Source organism: Hyposmocoma kahamanoa, unplaced genomic scaffold, assembly GCF_003589595.1.
Source record: "Hyposmocoma kahamanoa isolate Upper Pololo Valley unplaced genomic scaffold, ASM358959v1 99879, whole genome shotgun sequence".
Lineage (NCBI taxonomy): Eukaryota > Metazoa > Arthropoda > Insecta > Lepidoptera > Cosmopterigidae > Hyposmocoma > Hyposmocoma kahamanoa.
Window position 1 is genome coordinate 315,737 of NW_020656077.1, and position 16,906 is coordinate 332,642.

Genomic DNA, 16,906 nt, shown 5'->3' on the forward strand with positions numbered 1-16,906 from the left:
GGGATACTGATAGAGTTGAACGCTCGTGAAAAATCGAGTAGAGTCAGTATAGTGGCCATACCCTTATCCTGAGCGTCTAGTATATTGTCTACCACTTCTGAAAGAGCAGTTGAAGTGCTGAGGCCTTTTCTGAAACCATACTGCACTTCAGGTAGAATTTTATTTCTATCCAAAAACGCAGTCAGTTGCCAAAATACTATCCTTTCCAGTACTTTGGATAGATAGGGCAGTAAACTAATTGGTCTAAGGTCTTTATAATTATTAGGATTCGAAATTTTTGGGTAAGGGCGTAATCAGAGCGGTCTTCCAGCCAAGCGGAAATGTCGAGGAAGAAATGGATTTGTTGATAATATTCAGAGCTACCTCTGTGTGAGTGTGCGGCAGTGACAATAAAACTATATCCGCATTTATATTATCTTCCCCTGACGCTCCCGACTTTATTGAAAGGATGGTTCTACCCACCTCTATTTCATTTACTGTTCGCTGAGTAAAAATACTACTGTTGTATTTATTCTGCTTAAAGAATGTTAATTGGGAAAGTGGAATTGCGCCAATACATGAGAGAGTTAGAAAATGTTTGTTTATTTCTTCAGGATCAGAAATTTGAGGTGGCAAGGTCTCATTTCGTGATTTACACATCAGTTTTTGGAATTTCATTAAATATTTTCACGCCGTTAAATATTTTAATGAAAATATGGGGCGTTGACGTGTGAGAAGCATTACATAATGAAAGGTATTAAATACGAGTGCGGGTTTGTGTGTTTTTATGCCTAATTATGTACAGTTAGTAGTTACATACACTGCTCTATCTACACACATTAATAGCTCTCTATGTTGTGTTCAGGAATCGCATATCACTGGCGAAATGGCGGCAAATAAAAACTTTTCTCGCGCATGTCACGCAACTATAGTTTTTATTTAATTCATAGACAAACTAGAGTCGGCCCCAACTATCATATCGTCCGATATCAAGTAACGTGTGAAATTTACAAAATTATTTGCTATTGACATTTCATTTCGAATAAAACTTAATCTAGACTGATATTAGAATTGAGGCTGAATGAAATTGTTTTGTTTTACAGAGATGTTCGAAATTTGAATGTCATAATAAAATCGAATTCGATGTTGCTATGAAGCAATAATAACATTTTCACAGATAAGAAATTTTGTTCTAACAAAACAGTTTTATTAAGTTGGTCGTAATTTGCGGTTATTGAACACATCATAGTATTTATGATATGTGTTTAAATAAAACAACGTTTGCTTAAGGCGAGGTATGTAACGCGAGCCTAGATTTTAGGTGAGGTGTAAGCTGTAAATCAATATAAATAAAATAAGAACACGCGTAGAAAATTTGACACTTCCGAAGTCGACAAGTGCCGGTGGCGACTGACGGGGCAGCTGGCGTCGTAGCGCGTCGTTAAATCGTTGGGTAATTTGCAAATTTTGGAATAAATGTGAATTAGATAACTAATAGGGCTTCAGTTGAAAACCAAAATTTAGCAGGTTCTATGTATGTATCGTCTATTATTTGTAAGACTGTTAATAGTAAAGTCATTATCTAAACCATATGATCTAGAAATACAGTTTTTCCTACTTCTCCTCCAGTGACTCATCCTTAATTAATGTGTCTGTGCGACACGTCAGTTCACACCCATATCTAGCGTCGCGTCGTCGTAGTTATGGGAACGGGCGAGTCGCAGCGACCTTTATTGGTTGTACACTACAGTTAGCCTAATTGGGTAAAATATCAGTCTTGCGACTGTGAATTTGAATTAAAACTATTGTAATATGATACAGTTTATTTTCAGTCACAAATTGCAAAATATCGAACTAAAATAAATAGAACGTAAGTAATTTTCAATGCGTAATCATTGACATACCAATAAAGGTGTATGTCCTTGATTAGTATAATAAAAAATAATGAATCTCAAATGCGGTTTGTACACGTCATGTGGTCTGACTGTTTAATGTAGTCTGTGGCTTAGGAACGATTGGGCGACACATGGAGGATTCCGCTCTGCTTTGTAAAGTCGCCTTGAATGTTTTGTTGTATGAAAAATGTCAAAAAGTAAATTACAGATTTTAGCCCCATTATCTTTTTATTAATGATACGATGCCTGATGGTAAGCGACACGCCCGTCTTTAGCGGCCGTCACCCTGAGACATAAGTTGACAAGTCCCATGTGTTATTTCACCAGCACCCTTAGTTAGGTATATGTATGTGCGTGTGATGCACTTTGGTGGCATGGCTTACTGGGCTGTAATCGCTCACCATATGGTTGGTACTGGCAGAAAACCAGCTTTGTTTGATTTTTTACGGTCTACAGTATTATTGCTGAGTCAGGGCCACTTTAGCACAAACTGTAGGCATACATAAAATTTTGTTAATTCTCACACCATTTGTTCGTTTGTTTCTCTCACAGTATGTTTTATATAAGTGTATATTAAATTAATAATAATGTATGTTCTATGTGATTTTGTGTTATACTTTGTGAAGTGATTGTAAATGTTTTGTTTCTGTTTATATTTGTGCTGAATTAACGTGTTATCTATCTACCCTACCATTCAAGAGTTTCAACTGTTTCACAAGGAGCTCTACTGCTACTTAAATTATTTACCTTAGCAGAGCGAAAGGACGTGTGTTTCTGCAACACAAGTACTTTGCTATTTTGACTAAGCGATATTGTAACTGAACGATATATTATTTGCTGATGAAAGTCCTTTATTCCCAGCAGTTCCATGTACTCAGTTCCACGTGGAATAATATCCTTTATTATGAAAGTTCTAATGTATTCCTCACGAAAGAAAAAAATAATGTTAGTGCCTTAAGTCTCGATTAGGTACCTATTGTCGGAACCGCTGTTACTAAAACGCACACAAACAAATGATAAACACTATGAAATCTCGATAACGATTGGTCAGTTTCTAATTTAAAAAGATTGTAACAAATTCTGGATTGTTAATATAATTTAAACTTAACCCAATCACTATATCGTTGAAAGTTCATTACCTTTATTGCAAGTTATTATATATTATAGCGTTTTGATTTAATATTGAAATTTTATTCAACGTGCTGCCATCTACAGCCAATAGTTGGACTACTACAAAAGATTAATATCTGAATGAATTCGATAAACTGAAAATTGCAATCTATTTATGATTAAAATAACATTTACAGATGATGTGAAATATTAACTACGGGTAATATTTTTGGTGCGGCTATAATTTTTGCACTCCAAAACAGCACAATAAGGTCTTTTTCTGCGATTTTAGGGAATTTGCGCGAAAAAATGACACAACCATACCATACAAAACGAAAATGGCGGACTGAGCTGACGTAGGTCTTTCGAGACCCAATGGTGGCACGCGTCAGACGCTAACTAACCACTTCGACTCATCTGTAGAACAAAGGCCTATGTGTAAGACTGCTTATTCTGAAAACATTGTACATTTCGTACGTTGTTCTTCGCGACTGTTATGCGATCAGACTGACTGTTTTTCGATTTTATACTTCCGAAACGAAATAAGATATAAAAAATTTGAAAACACCTATCGATTGGCCTTATTTTGAATAACGAGATTATGTATTTATTATATTTTCGGATGAGTCGATGTATTGCTCTGTGGTATTCCTCTTACGGAGGTGTGATAGAGCCGAGTGAAAATATTTCTTTCGTTCTTATTCACGTTACTAGCTAATGGCACATTTGTGCGTGTGCTTTGTAAGAGAAAATGGCACTAGACTATATTAAACATTCGACCGTATTTATTATAATCCATTATATTATTATAAACCAGTCTTTGTGATTGAGATTCTTATCAAGATCCAATATTTGTGTAAAATTGTATTTTATTATTATATGGACGGACATTAAGTCTTGATTGTACTTATGTCTAATGATAAGAAAAAAAAGTTAAGGTGCAGTTCCAAACGACAATGACGCCGAGTCAGAGTACCAGTATTATGCGTAAAGGAAAAGCAAGCAACACTGGCGGTTCAGCCACGATCAACGTATTTGTACGTAATACCGGTTATTTTAATTGTAAACAAAGGCGGATTTGGAAGATTTTACGGCGGAAAGAGACTGAGAGATTTTACGAGATATTTGACGACCTCAGTGATCAATTAGGGAAATAAACTACTAGTAGTGCCCCAGAGGGAATTCCGTAACTCCCAAGTTAGTGACCAGACAAATAATTCGTGTGGTTCTCCCGTATGTTATTATTTATTATATTTATAGTTTTGGTGCAAGACAAGACGACTGAACGTGCATTCGTTGCGACTTGATTATACTCCGCGGGGCGCTAGGACTAATTCAAGTGTCATGACATTGAGACTGCATCTCGGTTATGACGCTACTGACGCTTTGTCAATGTTCGGAACTCTACCTTTACAGTGCATATAGGCAATGTAAATAAAGCTGCTATTTCTATCAGGGATATGTCTACACATATATCTTATGGTCTATACTACTTTTGCAAACGCCATGCAAAGTATACACATATTTTTAATATACACGCAAAAAATCTATGTCAACATATCTACAGGATGTGGTGCACATTTTTAAAGTTACTTAACGTGGCCTTACTTTTGAAACGTTGTATGTTCACTTTTTAAATTTTATAGGAGTAAAAAATTTCAGCCAAAATGTTTTATATACCACAAGAAATCTGAGGTTCTGCAATTTATCAGTAGATGACCTGCAATCACTGTAGACATGTGAAGTTTTAACAGGTAATGCACTCATTTGCTTGCATATTATACAACAAAAAAGTGGACTATGTAAAAAAGTAGGCAGGACGTTTTAATAGTAAAGCGACGTTATGCGACGTTATACGTTATAGTACTTATTAAATAAAACACTTATTTAAAATTTCGCAAACGTACAAAGTTGTCAAATCTATTATCAGCGTTTACAGAGAAAAAGATGACTAACTGTCATCTTTTTCTGTCATTTTTTTCACTTACTTTTTCACTTACTTATGTTAAAAATACTTATAAATAAAAGTACTTTAAATAGATAGTATCTTCACAGAAATAGAAGGCACTAAGTCATCTTGGAACTTTTTGTGTAAAACGGGATGTAGAAAGGTTACCTAATCCATTATCAAACAAAAAAACATCTATAGAAGTCACAGGTCCAATTTTATTATTGTACCCAAATGTTTTCAATACGAGACTTCTTAAAAGACGCAATAAAAATCAGCTGTTTCTTATTAAATACGTCATAATTATTCGACTTGTTTAACAACAAATACTTGTTTACACACGAGATATTTGTGTATCTTAAGACTAGTTTGTAGTGACTAAAGCTACAAGTTTCGTTACAGAAACTGCACAACCATGCATTTTAACCTATATCGTCGATGATGATTGATTTTTTTTTCACTTTTTCGTATCCTGTTCCTTGGGAAAAGTTGTTTAATTTAAATCAATAAATTTGTGGCTTAATTGATAAAAAGATGCTTATTCCTAAATGAATAATTGTAACTTTTTTATAAAAAGAAAACCGACCTCAAAAGTTTGTGGAATTACATCTATTTGCCAAGTATTATTGAAATTGTTTACGGGAAAGTGCGCAAGCAGGTTTCCAGGAAAAAAAATACTGTCGAATTGAGAACCTCCTCCTTTTTTTGAAGTCAGTTAAAGTGAGTTACTTAACCATATATTCATTCATAGGTTCTATTTACGATCATTCGTTAATTTTTTTTACGCTTGATAATGGAATATAGTAAACATACTAAAACCCGAATAACTTAACTCTTAGGGTCGTATTCTAGAACTCTAATCAATGCTCAAGTCAGGACTTGAGTATGATTCAAAGCACTCGAAATCATACTCAAGTCCCTTCCATTAGGGTTGTATTTCCAGTGCCTGTGTTTCAATTGCAATCCTGACTTGAGCAATGAGTAGAGTTCTAGAATACGACCCTTAGACTCTACCATTTTGTATAGAGTATCCATATTCGAATTTCACATATTTAATTTTATGCTATAAATGCACAATGTAGTCTACGATCAGCTAACTCTAACTTACGACTTATGATTTTAGATTAAGCTTAGTATTCTACTAAGATCTCAATGTTGGGTGATTGCATCTCAAGAATAATCTGGTACTGGGAGAACACGCAGAGCCAGCAGTAAATCTGGAAAATTTGAAATAATCTATTGTAGATAAAAAACTACTGACAACGAAATGAGACCCACCTTGAGGTATAGCATGGACTAAAAACTCAAGAGAGATGGAGTTGATCGATAACCTGTAGGGCTAGCATGAAAGGGCGCGACTTGCGCGAGAGCGACATAAACCGCGAGATACTACTATTCTTGCATAAAGATTCCATGCTAGTCCTACTGGAAGTAGTTTTTATTGTGTAAATGGCCGTGAAGATCAATTAATTCCTTTTGAATATGAAATATAAGTACTCACTTTTTTTCTTGTAATATTATTCAAATATTGACCAAGACCTAAAATTACTTTCTGAATTTTGACAAATATGAGTGTCTATATGGTATTGTGTAATTAACGCTTGCTAATATAGGTAGATGGATGGTGCTAATCCTAAACAAAATAAAAGCATAGTCGCAGTATCCATAAAAATCAGTGCAATAAGCGCCATCTAGTTGACTTGTTTTGTTATCACTAGATTAAAGTAGCTTTAGATAAATTGCAGCTCGTCAACGTAAAACAAATCAGTTACAAAAATAACTATTTGATCCTCAACGTGACATCTGGTGCACCAATAGATATTAAACACCCGACTACGCTGTCCCGTTTCGCGATTAGCAGTCCTCCTCCATGGTTGTAGTAGTGTGTGTACCATGTAGTGTAATCATTGGCAAGTTGCAAGGATACTGGATACCAGATGTCCTACTTAAAATAGTTTTTATAAAAAGAGCTTAATAATTTCAGTATGTCATAAAATAAATTGCTGAGATTGGTGGGCTAGATCAAGTTGTAATACTGCACTACTGAAAATACTGTAACCCCGAACTCGTTAGTTATTACTAGCGACTCTATTGAGTTGTCACGGTATCAAAATATTCACGTAAAGATCTTGTAATCATTTCCTGTAATAATATAGGATTATTCCTAACGATGATTGAAATGAATAATTGTAGTATCTAATTAAGAAAGCCTTTTTTGTATGATCACAAATGAAGGGGCGAACAAGTCGTGCGCCTGGTGTTAAGCGACACGCCTAAGCTGTCCATATCACATGAAACTTTTAGAAATTATAGAGAAATGTTTCTTATTGTTCAACGATGTCTATGTATTAGCGTTTATTATTTATGTTGGGGACCAGCTGTGACGCAGTCTCCTTCGTTTTTCTACTTCATTTTGACAGTTGCTTTCGCTGCGCTGCCTTGTTCGGTTTTGAGTTCAATGTGTTTTAATCTGCACATATGGTGTTTCCATCTTAGTGCCCTAACTTATACAGTCCACTCGCCAACAATTACAGTATTATATCTGTGTTATTACTTAGAATTCTCCCTTTTCATCTTGATATCTCAGGGTTACAAACCTGTAACTATAGGTTGTTTACTTGTTCGGTATCTGAAACTGGATAAATACTTAAAAATGTAATAGGGCGCTAGTTTTTGGATGTGAAAGTCATATTTGTTAAGTTGAACCCTTAGAGCGAGTACATACGACGACTTTTAGCATCGATACAAACACGCCGATATTGTTGCTTATGTTGAATAATTAAAAACGGGCATCGCGTCTGCATCGCTGCTTTAGTCGCGCATGTGTGTATAGGTAGACGATTAGCGACTGAATCACTGCAGACGCGCTCCTAAAAGTCGTTGTGTGTGACCGCTCTTACTAAAAAACCATGTCGTAAAAGACTCAGTGACAAACAACCACTTATTTATTTTTTACCAACTCCCATGAAATGAATGCGGGGTGCAGGGTTACAGAAATGAACGTTGTTCAGAGAACTCAAAGAACCAAAGGCGGTTATTTGTGTGTGTGCATTTAGTCAGTAAGACGTGTCCGAAAGACATACGGCGTCTAAAACGATTATGTTTATGTTAAAAAAAATTAATAAAAAAAAGAAAAATGTTCGTTGAAAACACAACTGCACGTTAGTGACATCGTGTGGCTCTAATACGCTACAGTACCAAAATTGTTAAGGACACCGCGTATCTGTAGAACGCCGGACGGGTTAATACTTACATTGTATGCCATCCAAACGAAATCAATAAACGCTGCGAAGGTGGCGTCCAACTGAAATAATAAAAAAGGAGCTGGTTACTCACTAATGCTGAATTGGTACTAATACCAAATCTCGCAATGCTATGCAACTATAGTATAACATAATCAGGTATGCTTAGTTTGAAGATATATTTAGCATATAATGTGCAACATACATATGGAATTAATTTTAACACATTATAAATTTAACATATTAAAATACACATTGGAGAAGGCGATAACAGTAATTTTATTACACTGTGTATTCACTTGAGCCTGGTGTAGTTCCCAGGTCATGGAACCAGTCTATAGAAGGGAATGGCGAAGCCATTGCAGTTTAGTAATTTCTAAGTTCTTTGTCAGGGTCTGGTTCCCTCTTATGGGCTTCCCACTGACCTTTGCAATTGGATTTCGGATTTCTTGAGTGAACATTCGATTCGAGTGGTCTTAGAAGGCTACTCTTCCGAACATCGGGCGATAGATGCCGTAGTTCTTCAGGGTCCTGTACTGTTCGCAATCCAATTTCTGCTGCATATAAATGATATGTTGATTCCAGGTACCTTTGGGTATGCTGATGACAGCACAGTTGCAAACAGGTACTTGACCAATGCAAGGGTCAGTAGAAAAGAAATCCAGTCTTGTCGAGAGAGACCATGGTTAGTCGATGCCAATCTTATCCAATTTGGTGCTACCAAAACGCAGCGTGTCTTTTCTCCACTAAACAGAGTCCCTTTCACCTGACTCCGACTTTTCGTGATGTATCCATACTGATAGCCGACCGTCTTCACCTACTTGGAATGGACCTGTCATCCAATCTGAACTTCGGCAGATACATTGAATCCATGGCCAAAAATGTAGCCAAGAAGTTTAGCATGCTTTCCAAGGTGAGGCACCAGACTTCACACCGGGACAGTTGCTTCAGCTGTATAAAACACAAGTCCGGTCGTGTGTACTGCTGCCATTTATGGGATTGCTCTGGTAAATACCAACTGGCCTTTGGATTCAATAGATAAGCGTAGAGGCGAAGCTGCAGAGCCTTGAACACCGCCGTAGAGTTGCCGGCTTATGGTATTCTATAGGATATATCACGGAGAGTGTGCAATGGAATTGCATAATTTGGTTCTGCCTTCCCCATCATCGGTTGACTAGATGTGGGCTGGGGTTCTACCCCTATGTTGTGGATATTCTCCGGATTATTTCTTCGCACAAAGCGTTTCGCTTCCACCATTTGTATGGTGAGCGGCTAGGGAGTGGAATTCCCAGCCTGCAGACTTATTTCCTGAATGCTATTACTTGGACCTTTTGAAGGCGAGTGTGAATGGGCATTATTTAGGTGCGCATGCTACATCCTCGACCTTATTGTCACTTTCCATCAGGTGAGATGGAGGTTAAATGCGCATTTATTTTATATACAATAAAAAAAATCCGGTTATGAACGCTTAAGTGCTGGTGAAGCTACTAATATATAGGACTTGTCAATTTCATGTATCAGGATGATGGGTGCAGTGCCAGTGCCTCTTAGGCCAGTTCCCCTTAGGTCTTGCTAATTTAAAGCTATCTATATATAATATAGACAGGATAGGCTTGTCATGTAGAATGTCATTGCGTAACTGTAAAAGCTTGGAGTTTGGAAAATGGTACTACAAGACATAGCTGTTTCTGTTATAAACTAAGTGAACATGACTTGGAACTTTGTCACTGGTATGGGAAGTTATTATATACATACGTCCTGCAAAATCAGACCTTCAAAACAAAATTGGCAGCTTTGTAAAAAGTAGTAGTATAAGTTGTCTTATTAAATTATTTTTATCTTAAAAGTGGCTCCAACTGAAAACCAGCACTACAGCACTCAAGCAGTGACATAATATGCTGAGTTGGATCTGTTTCAGCTTACAATTTGAATAATTAATTCCTTCTGTATAAGTCGTAATAAGCGAATAAATGTTTCTTTCTATCTTTCTAATTGATGACAATTTATGTATGTTTTAATGAGTATCAATAATAATATGTAATGATAATCAGTTCGCAAAGAATATTGAAGCTAAAGCATTTGCATTTGTGTATATAACGAGTGACGAATAAAAAGTAACAATAAAATTATACTTGTAGACATCAAATTCGCAAAGCAATGACGGTAATATAACATGTTATGAATTTGAAAAATAAGTGTTTGTTTTTATTATTGTAATAATTTACAAAACATTCAAGATTACAGAGTTAAAATCATATAATTAAAAGTAAATAGAAAATATACACAACCTTAAACAGCAACAATAGCATATAGATAATGGTCTTGAAATAGAGACATGTCATTGAATCACATGTTAGTGTACAAAATTGCTAAATATGAAGGGAATGACCGTTAATATTATCTATATTTCGAAGAAAGCTATCAAAATTCTTTGAATATTTAGATCTAAGAGGTCTCCACCAACTCGCAATTGATTAGGGGTAACATGTAATTTTGTTCATGCCAACATATTGATATATCATGGTGATACTGGTGTTCTGTAGAGTGAGCACATTTTGTGCATAGTGTACACACTCTGATCTTTCTTGATTTTATTTTAATCATTTAGACTTTGGTTCTGTAAATACTTGTACTGTAAGTTTTCAAGTGTTTTCATTAAATAAATCATGAAATAAGTACAACATTGCTCATGGTAGTAAGTAGTTTTGATGCATCAAACAAAATATTTATATTTATCAGTAGCAAAATATAGACTTACATAAATATAATATCCTCCAATGAGCCACAGTCCGAAAATGAGCTGGAACGCAATAATGAAACCCATTGTGATGAGCCATGGAAGCATGAATCCTCGCATCCATATGTTGATACCGATGATCTGAAATTTCAATGAGTGTGTAATAACAGACTATAATACAAAAGAATTGTACTTCACAAATAAATAGCTGTAACTAGAATTATCTTACAAAGTCATTAAATGCTTTTTACATACACCCAACTATTGATAAGTTAGGTACAGGGGTTTTAAGAACTGATCAATGTCCTTGTTATGAATAACTTTTCTGTTGAACACATATGGATTATATTCTGTGAATAAAATTTGTGTATGCCGTGACTGGATTTTGTTATTAATTAGAAAGTATGGTAATGTCATCTAAGCCACATATTTAGATTTTTTTCAGGTGCTGTATTAGAAATTTTAAGGAGAAAATCAGTGTTTCTGCTTCTTTTACTGTTGTGACATGAACGCTATCCTGAATTTGTGCAGCACACTTCAGAGCATAAAGCAAAATGTAGAATATATAACGTACCATTAAAACGGAGAATATGATAAGTAGAATCAGTATAACTATGAAGATTGTCCCAAACACTTGTAATGCTGCAACAAAATTTCATGAATTAATTGCAAAATTGTCTTCAACATCATAATGATTGGGTTGTGCAAAATAGGTGATACGGGTACTAGTAATCAATACAACAGACACCAAATGTAAACATTCACAATAAGCAAGGTGTATATAACAAATTTCTAAAAATAACTGGTTCAGCACGTAACTAACACCATTGTTAGCCGTATTCATTAGCACTACAGTTTTTGTGGTGGTATCAAGTGACAGGCACAAATAAGTTGAGTGCCTGGTGGTAAGTGACACACCTGACCATAGCAGTTGCAGTGCCACTTAGAGCTTTAAATTGCAAAGATAAGAAGAGGCAGTCCACTGCACTCATCACCCTGAAAAGTAAGTTGAAAAGTCCCATGTGCCTGTAATTGTACCATTACCTTTACCCTTCACAACCAGAACACAGTAATGCTCACATTACTGCTAGGCGGCAGAAGTAGAAATAGGTAAGGTGGCAGAACTCCCATGTTGAAGTTGTTTACAAGGAGCTTTACTACTACTACTTGAAGCCTTTCTGCTATTAAATAAGTGTATAATAAAAATAAAATGGATTCTTAACACACATCCTCTGACATCGGCTTCGAATAGGGGATTCCATAGCTGTGTGGAGTCGCCGCCATCCATTTGATATGCAATGAATGTAATGAGGATGATGCTTATCGCCACGCTGTACACTGCGACCGCGCGGCTGCCCGATTTCACGTCCGAAGACCAGATACATGGTGACCAACACGATTCCAGAATCGGCATGTTTACTGTTCTCTCTCCTCTTTCTCTCCAACAAATAACCCAACACCTGAAACGTAGAACGATCACTCCGAGTAATACAAAAACGTCATTAGTCAAGTAATTATAACAAATTTACAAAACAAAAGTCAAATGAATCTCGCTTTAGCCACACCCAAGGATTAACATGTTTACAGTTCTATAAAAACTATTTTTTTGAATGACACACTCCATAAATGTAAAAGAGAAACAATGAAAACATTTCGGTACATTTTCTTCAAATAATTAAGTACATTTTATTTTACAATTATTAGCTTACAATTAAATACTAACTTGAAGGATAATACGTGCACAGCCTTAGACAACAATTTGGTCGGCTGCGAATTAACGTAGTTAGCGGTAGAAACAAATGACAGGTGGTTGGCATGACAAACGACGCGGTTAGTGATGTATGGCGAAGCAAGCGTATCGATAAACCAGAAAGTATACCACAGAGCGTACAACAGACTACATCGATATGTTGGAACTGCGTCAATCAAATAAGTCCTTTAACTAATTTGGATCTTTTAAAAAATTATAAAAATGCATATTAAGATAACACAAGCTTTAGTAATTAAATTTTAGGTTGATGGTCTTCAGTCTGGAGAGCTCTATATAAAAATACCCTTGGCTAGCAGATGTTACAAAAGCGATTTATATTACATATAATTATGTCATACATAAATCTATAAGTAAAAATAAAATAACTTCTTTACCAGATTCCAAAAACTTATTAGGGATCACTCCGTTTTTGGATTACCAACACTATTTCGAACACTAGTTCGAGCTTGTCGGGGTTTCACTTCTGTGTTGATCGCTTGCGATCACCATAAAAAAGCTATTTTCCATTACAGTACACAAAAAATAAAAGTAGGCGCTTTGTAGTCGAGTCGCGGACACCAGCCCGTTGCATCAAGTTCCAAGTACTGTATCAATGTGATACCCATTATTGTAGCGTTTTTATTTTATTGATTTGATATAAGTGAATCGAGTTATATCGAACCACGTGGCTAATTTTTCATACTTTGCGATGGACCGACTTTGCAACAGCAATACCTTGTAATTAGGCATTGTTTTTCTTCAGCATAGTCGTGAATTCGGTAATTATGTCCACATCATGTTCCAAAATTATTGATATCTAAGAAAACAATGCAATAATGCCAAAATGTTTAACTAGAAGTCGTAAGATTTTGTTCGAAAAGAGTTTTAGAGTAGAACTTTCACTAAAATAAACGATTCAATTGGATTCCAGAACTTTAGCCCGGTAACTTGTTACTATAAACTCGGTACTTTGAAATTGTAATCTTTTATAAATCAATATTAACATAAAGTTTTTAAATTCCATCACTAGTGCGTTGCGCCACTCCTATTCACACAGAAAATAATATTAGCTGAAACGCGTTAAGGTGAATAAAACTTTGTAAAATAATTATTTAGCACAAAATAAAATGATAGTCTTAATTTTACATTATTTCAAGTGGTAAACACTAGTTTTAGGTATATTTTCTTTTTTATGTGGTACATACATAACCTTCACTGGGTCAATAATCTGTACTGGTACAGCAAGATTTCTATGGCATAGTTGTCGCCATGTGTGATAGACGCGCGAAATTTGAAAATATACTTGCCTTTAAATAAACTTACATCATATAAATATGGGCTTCGTAATATTTATTATTTGCGGTCTATAGAATATTTCAAAATGGTTTAGTTTGTTCGGATTTAATTGTTGTAGGCGTAACCAGTTAGCATGTTGGTACAGGCAACGCAAATTAATTCTTAACGGTCAAAATAATGACACATTGAAAGTGATAAGTTTTATTATACAGTGCTTAAAATATCTGCACATGTTCACAAATATTAAAATTTCAAAAAATTTATTATATGTAAAGGTACACTAAACGTTAAATAGAAAACAATTGAAAATAATGCAGGTATTTTGTGTACGATAAACGTTTTGAATTGATTTCTTTGAATGTGTCCTTTTTGTTTATTTTGGCCAAGCAGTAGCTAACTGTACAAAATACTGAGTAGGTACCCAAAACTTCGGTGTTTTTCTTAAATTTGACATACGTTTTTAATAGGATCCATTAAAAATTTGCATACTCATTTGTAATTTGTGTTACTTATAATTTATAAGTAACTAAATATATTGCCTGGCATTGGAGATCATAATGTTTTGTTTAATAAATGAACGTCAATTAAGTAGATAATACTAAAAAAATTCTCTCATAGGGTACATTCTCGTGGGTAATTAATGGGTTCACTATAATCAAAGTCGAGGCATATCTGCTTTTAATAAATTTGCATTCAATGGATACGGTCGTGACTGGCTATCAATGAGCAGTTAGAAAGTTAATAAGGATGCTTACATATAACTGGCGGTTCAAATCCCACTACGTGATAATAATATTATGATGCCTTGTTTTGAATTTGGATCGCTTTTCCTTTTGCGAGTAATTTGCACGCGTGTAAGACGTCATATGTACAAAAGGATCTCTTTCGCTATTATAGTTACCGAGCGCGTTGAAAAAATTAATGGAAATATTATCTACATTTGGCCTTTGTTTAGCAATGAACTAATTATATTTTTTCATATGATTATTATTTTTCATATCCCTCATGTACTTTTTTTGTTGCCATTCTAAAAAAATACTTTGATTTACTACCATAAAACATATTTACAATCATAATTTACACTTACAGCTACACTTATATTCATTTCACATTCACTTTGTTATATTTGTTATTTCAATGAACAATTTCACTCGTAGTCATTTGTTATATTATTGCTTACAAATAATTCCTACATTAAGTTCCTCTCGTTGATTCGGACTGAAAACCTGCGCCGCCGTAGGGAACTTAAGCTTATGTTTAGTTAGCGGCTTTTCACTACTACCTATGAAAATAGTGTTTATTTTTCCTTTTGAATTTTATCTGTAGATATTTGCGTCATATTAGTCAACAAAATAGTTTATCTATCTTTCTATTTATTTATGTAAGCCCGGTTGAGTAGCGAAATGCAAGTAGAAGCTATAATAATGTAGGTACAAGTTTAGCAAAAGTAATCTATGAAGATTCATTAAGAAAGCAAATCCGAATATTTTCCGTCACTTCTTACGCAAACGTCTTCAAAGGCGTTCTATTTTAAAAACGTAAATAAAAGTTTCAAAGTTTACATATGGCTTTAACCCAGTATCAAACAGACCCAAATCTCTTTGGAGTTAAGAGGCAGTTTATGGGTCTTTCTAATATTATATAATAAGAAAATGACGTTGAAGTGATATACATAATTTTATTCAGTAAGAGCGATTACTCATGGCGATTTTTAGCCGCGTGTTTCCATCGATTCAGTTGCCATACAGTAGCGATGCAATCGCCAATCCTTGTAGTGTGAAACTATGGACCCCTTATCATTTCCATCTTCTCTCATTATACGATTCCTAGGAAACGCCCTTAGATTGTAGGGCTAGGAAGCTTTGGAGAGGTAAAGAACTACGAAATTAAAGGAGTGCACTATCCCAAAATAAAATATACTTTTATCTAAAAAATAATAATTTGGAAGTGTTAGAGTGAAGTAGAGCAGGGTGATGTAGCATGTAGGTGAAGATGGAATATAGGAGAAGATGGAGACGCGGAGTTAGAGGCCTCTGCTCTCGAGTAATGAAGATCGAGGATAGATGTGCAGGACTGGAGAGCAGCGAGTTTTGGGGCCAGACAGTGGATGTAGAGCAGAAACGAAGGGCAGCGAAGTTCATGAGGCAGCGATGGCACTGCAGCAGTAGTTGTATAATCACGAACTAAACTCAGATCGTGAGTGTCAGCCTGCAAAAGCTCTAATTGCGAGTTTCACGCATGTAGTCGCATCACGTATCACTCCACTAGATTTCCCCGCATCCACTCACACAGGTAAAAATAATTGCACTACTTGGAGGGGTTCCAAGATGAAGACCAGGCTTAGTGAGAGGAGTTTGAGCAGCTTGATATCATGGGAGGCGTGCAGATGCCGCGGAGTCGGTATAGGGATCTGAAATGTTGAGACTTAGTCTTCAAAAACTCGTCACGCCCTTAAAGCTCTAACATAAGATAGCGAATGGCTCGACAAATGTTCAACGCCATCAGATTCGAATATGGAATTTCCAATTTCAATGGAGGCGCTAAAATGTAAACGGCCAGGTGCGAAAGCGTTCCTTCTGCCAAGATCGTGTATCACAAGAGAGTAAATTCCAGGATATTCTGTAGAAAAATAGATTATAGATGAACAGATAATCAATATGAACAATATAAAATATTAAAAACAAATAATATGGTTCCTTTCAATGATAATGGCGACGATCGCCATAATTTTTAGAATATTTTACTAAAACTACCTGGACATTGGCAGAATTGACCTCAGTGGGACAGAAACCATAATCTAAAAAAATAAGGTAATATGTTTAGAAAGTGAAATTAATAACATAATGCGTAATTAGCGCTAGGAAAAGCGAAAAGCAAAGTTCGGATAAAGTATCAGTGCGATAGAATATGCCAAGGTCTGGAAATCGGACGTCTGGATAAGTTAGTAAT

General features: G+C 35.4%; 1 protein-coding gene across 1 annotated transcript; it reads right to left on the reverse strand.

Annotated features, from left to right (window-relative positions):
* Positions 1 to 5,890: 5,890 nt before the first annotated feature.
* On the reverse strand, positions 5,891 to 12,716 carry LOC113239520. The gene is made up of 6 exons (XM_026476559.1): positions 12,635 to 12,716; positions 12,139 to 12,371; positions 11,486 to 11,553; positions 10,933 to 11,052; positions 8,186 to 8,236; positions 5,891 to 6,149 (listed from the first exon to the last, which is right to left on the reverse strand). Exons 2-6 carry the CDS (start codon positions 12,323 to 12,325, stop codon positions 6,063 to 6,065), a joined length of 513 nt encoding a protein of 170 aa, XP_026332344.1. The 5' UTR covers positions 12,326 to 12,371; positions 12,635 to 12,716; the 3' UTR covers positions 5,891 to 6,062.
* Positions 12,717 to 16,906: the final 4,190 nt, after the last annotated feature.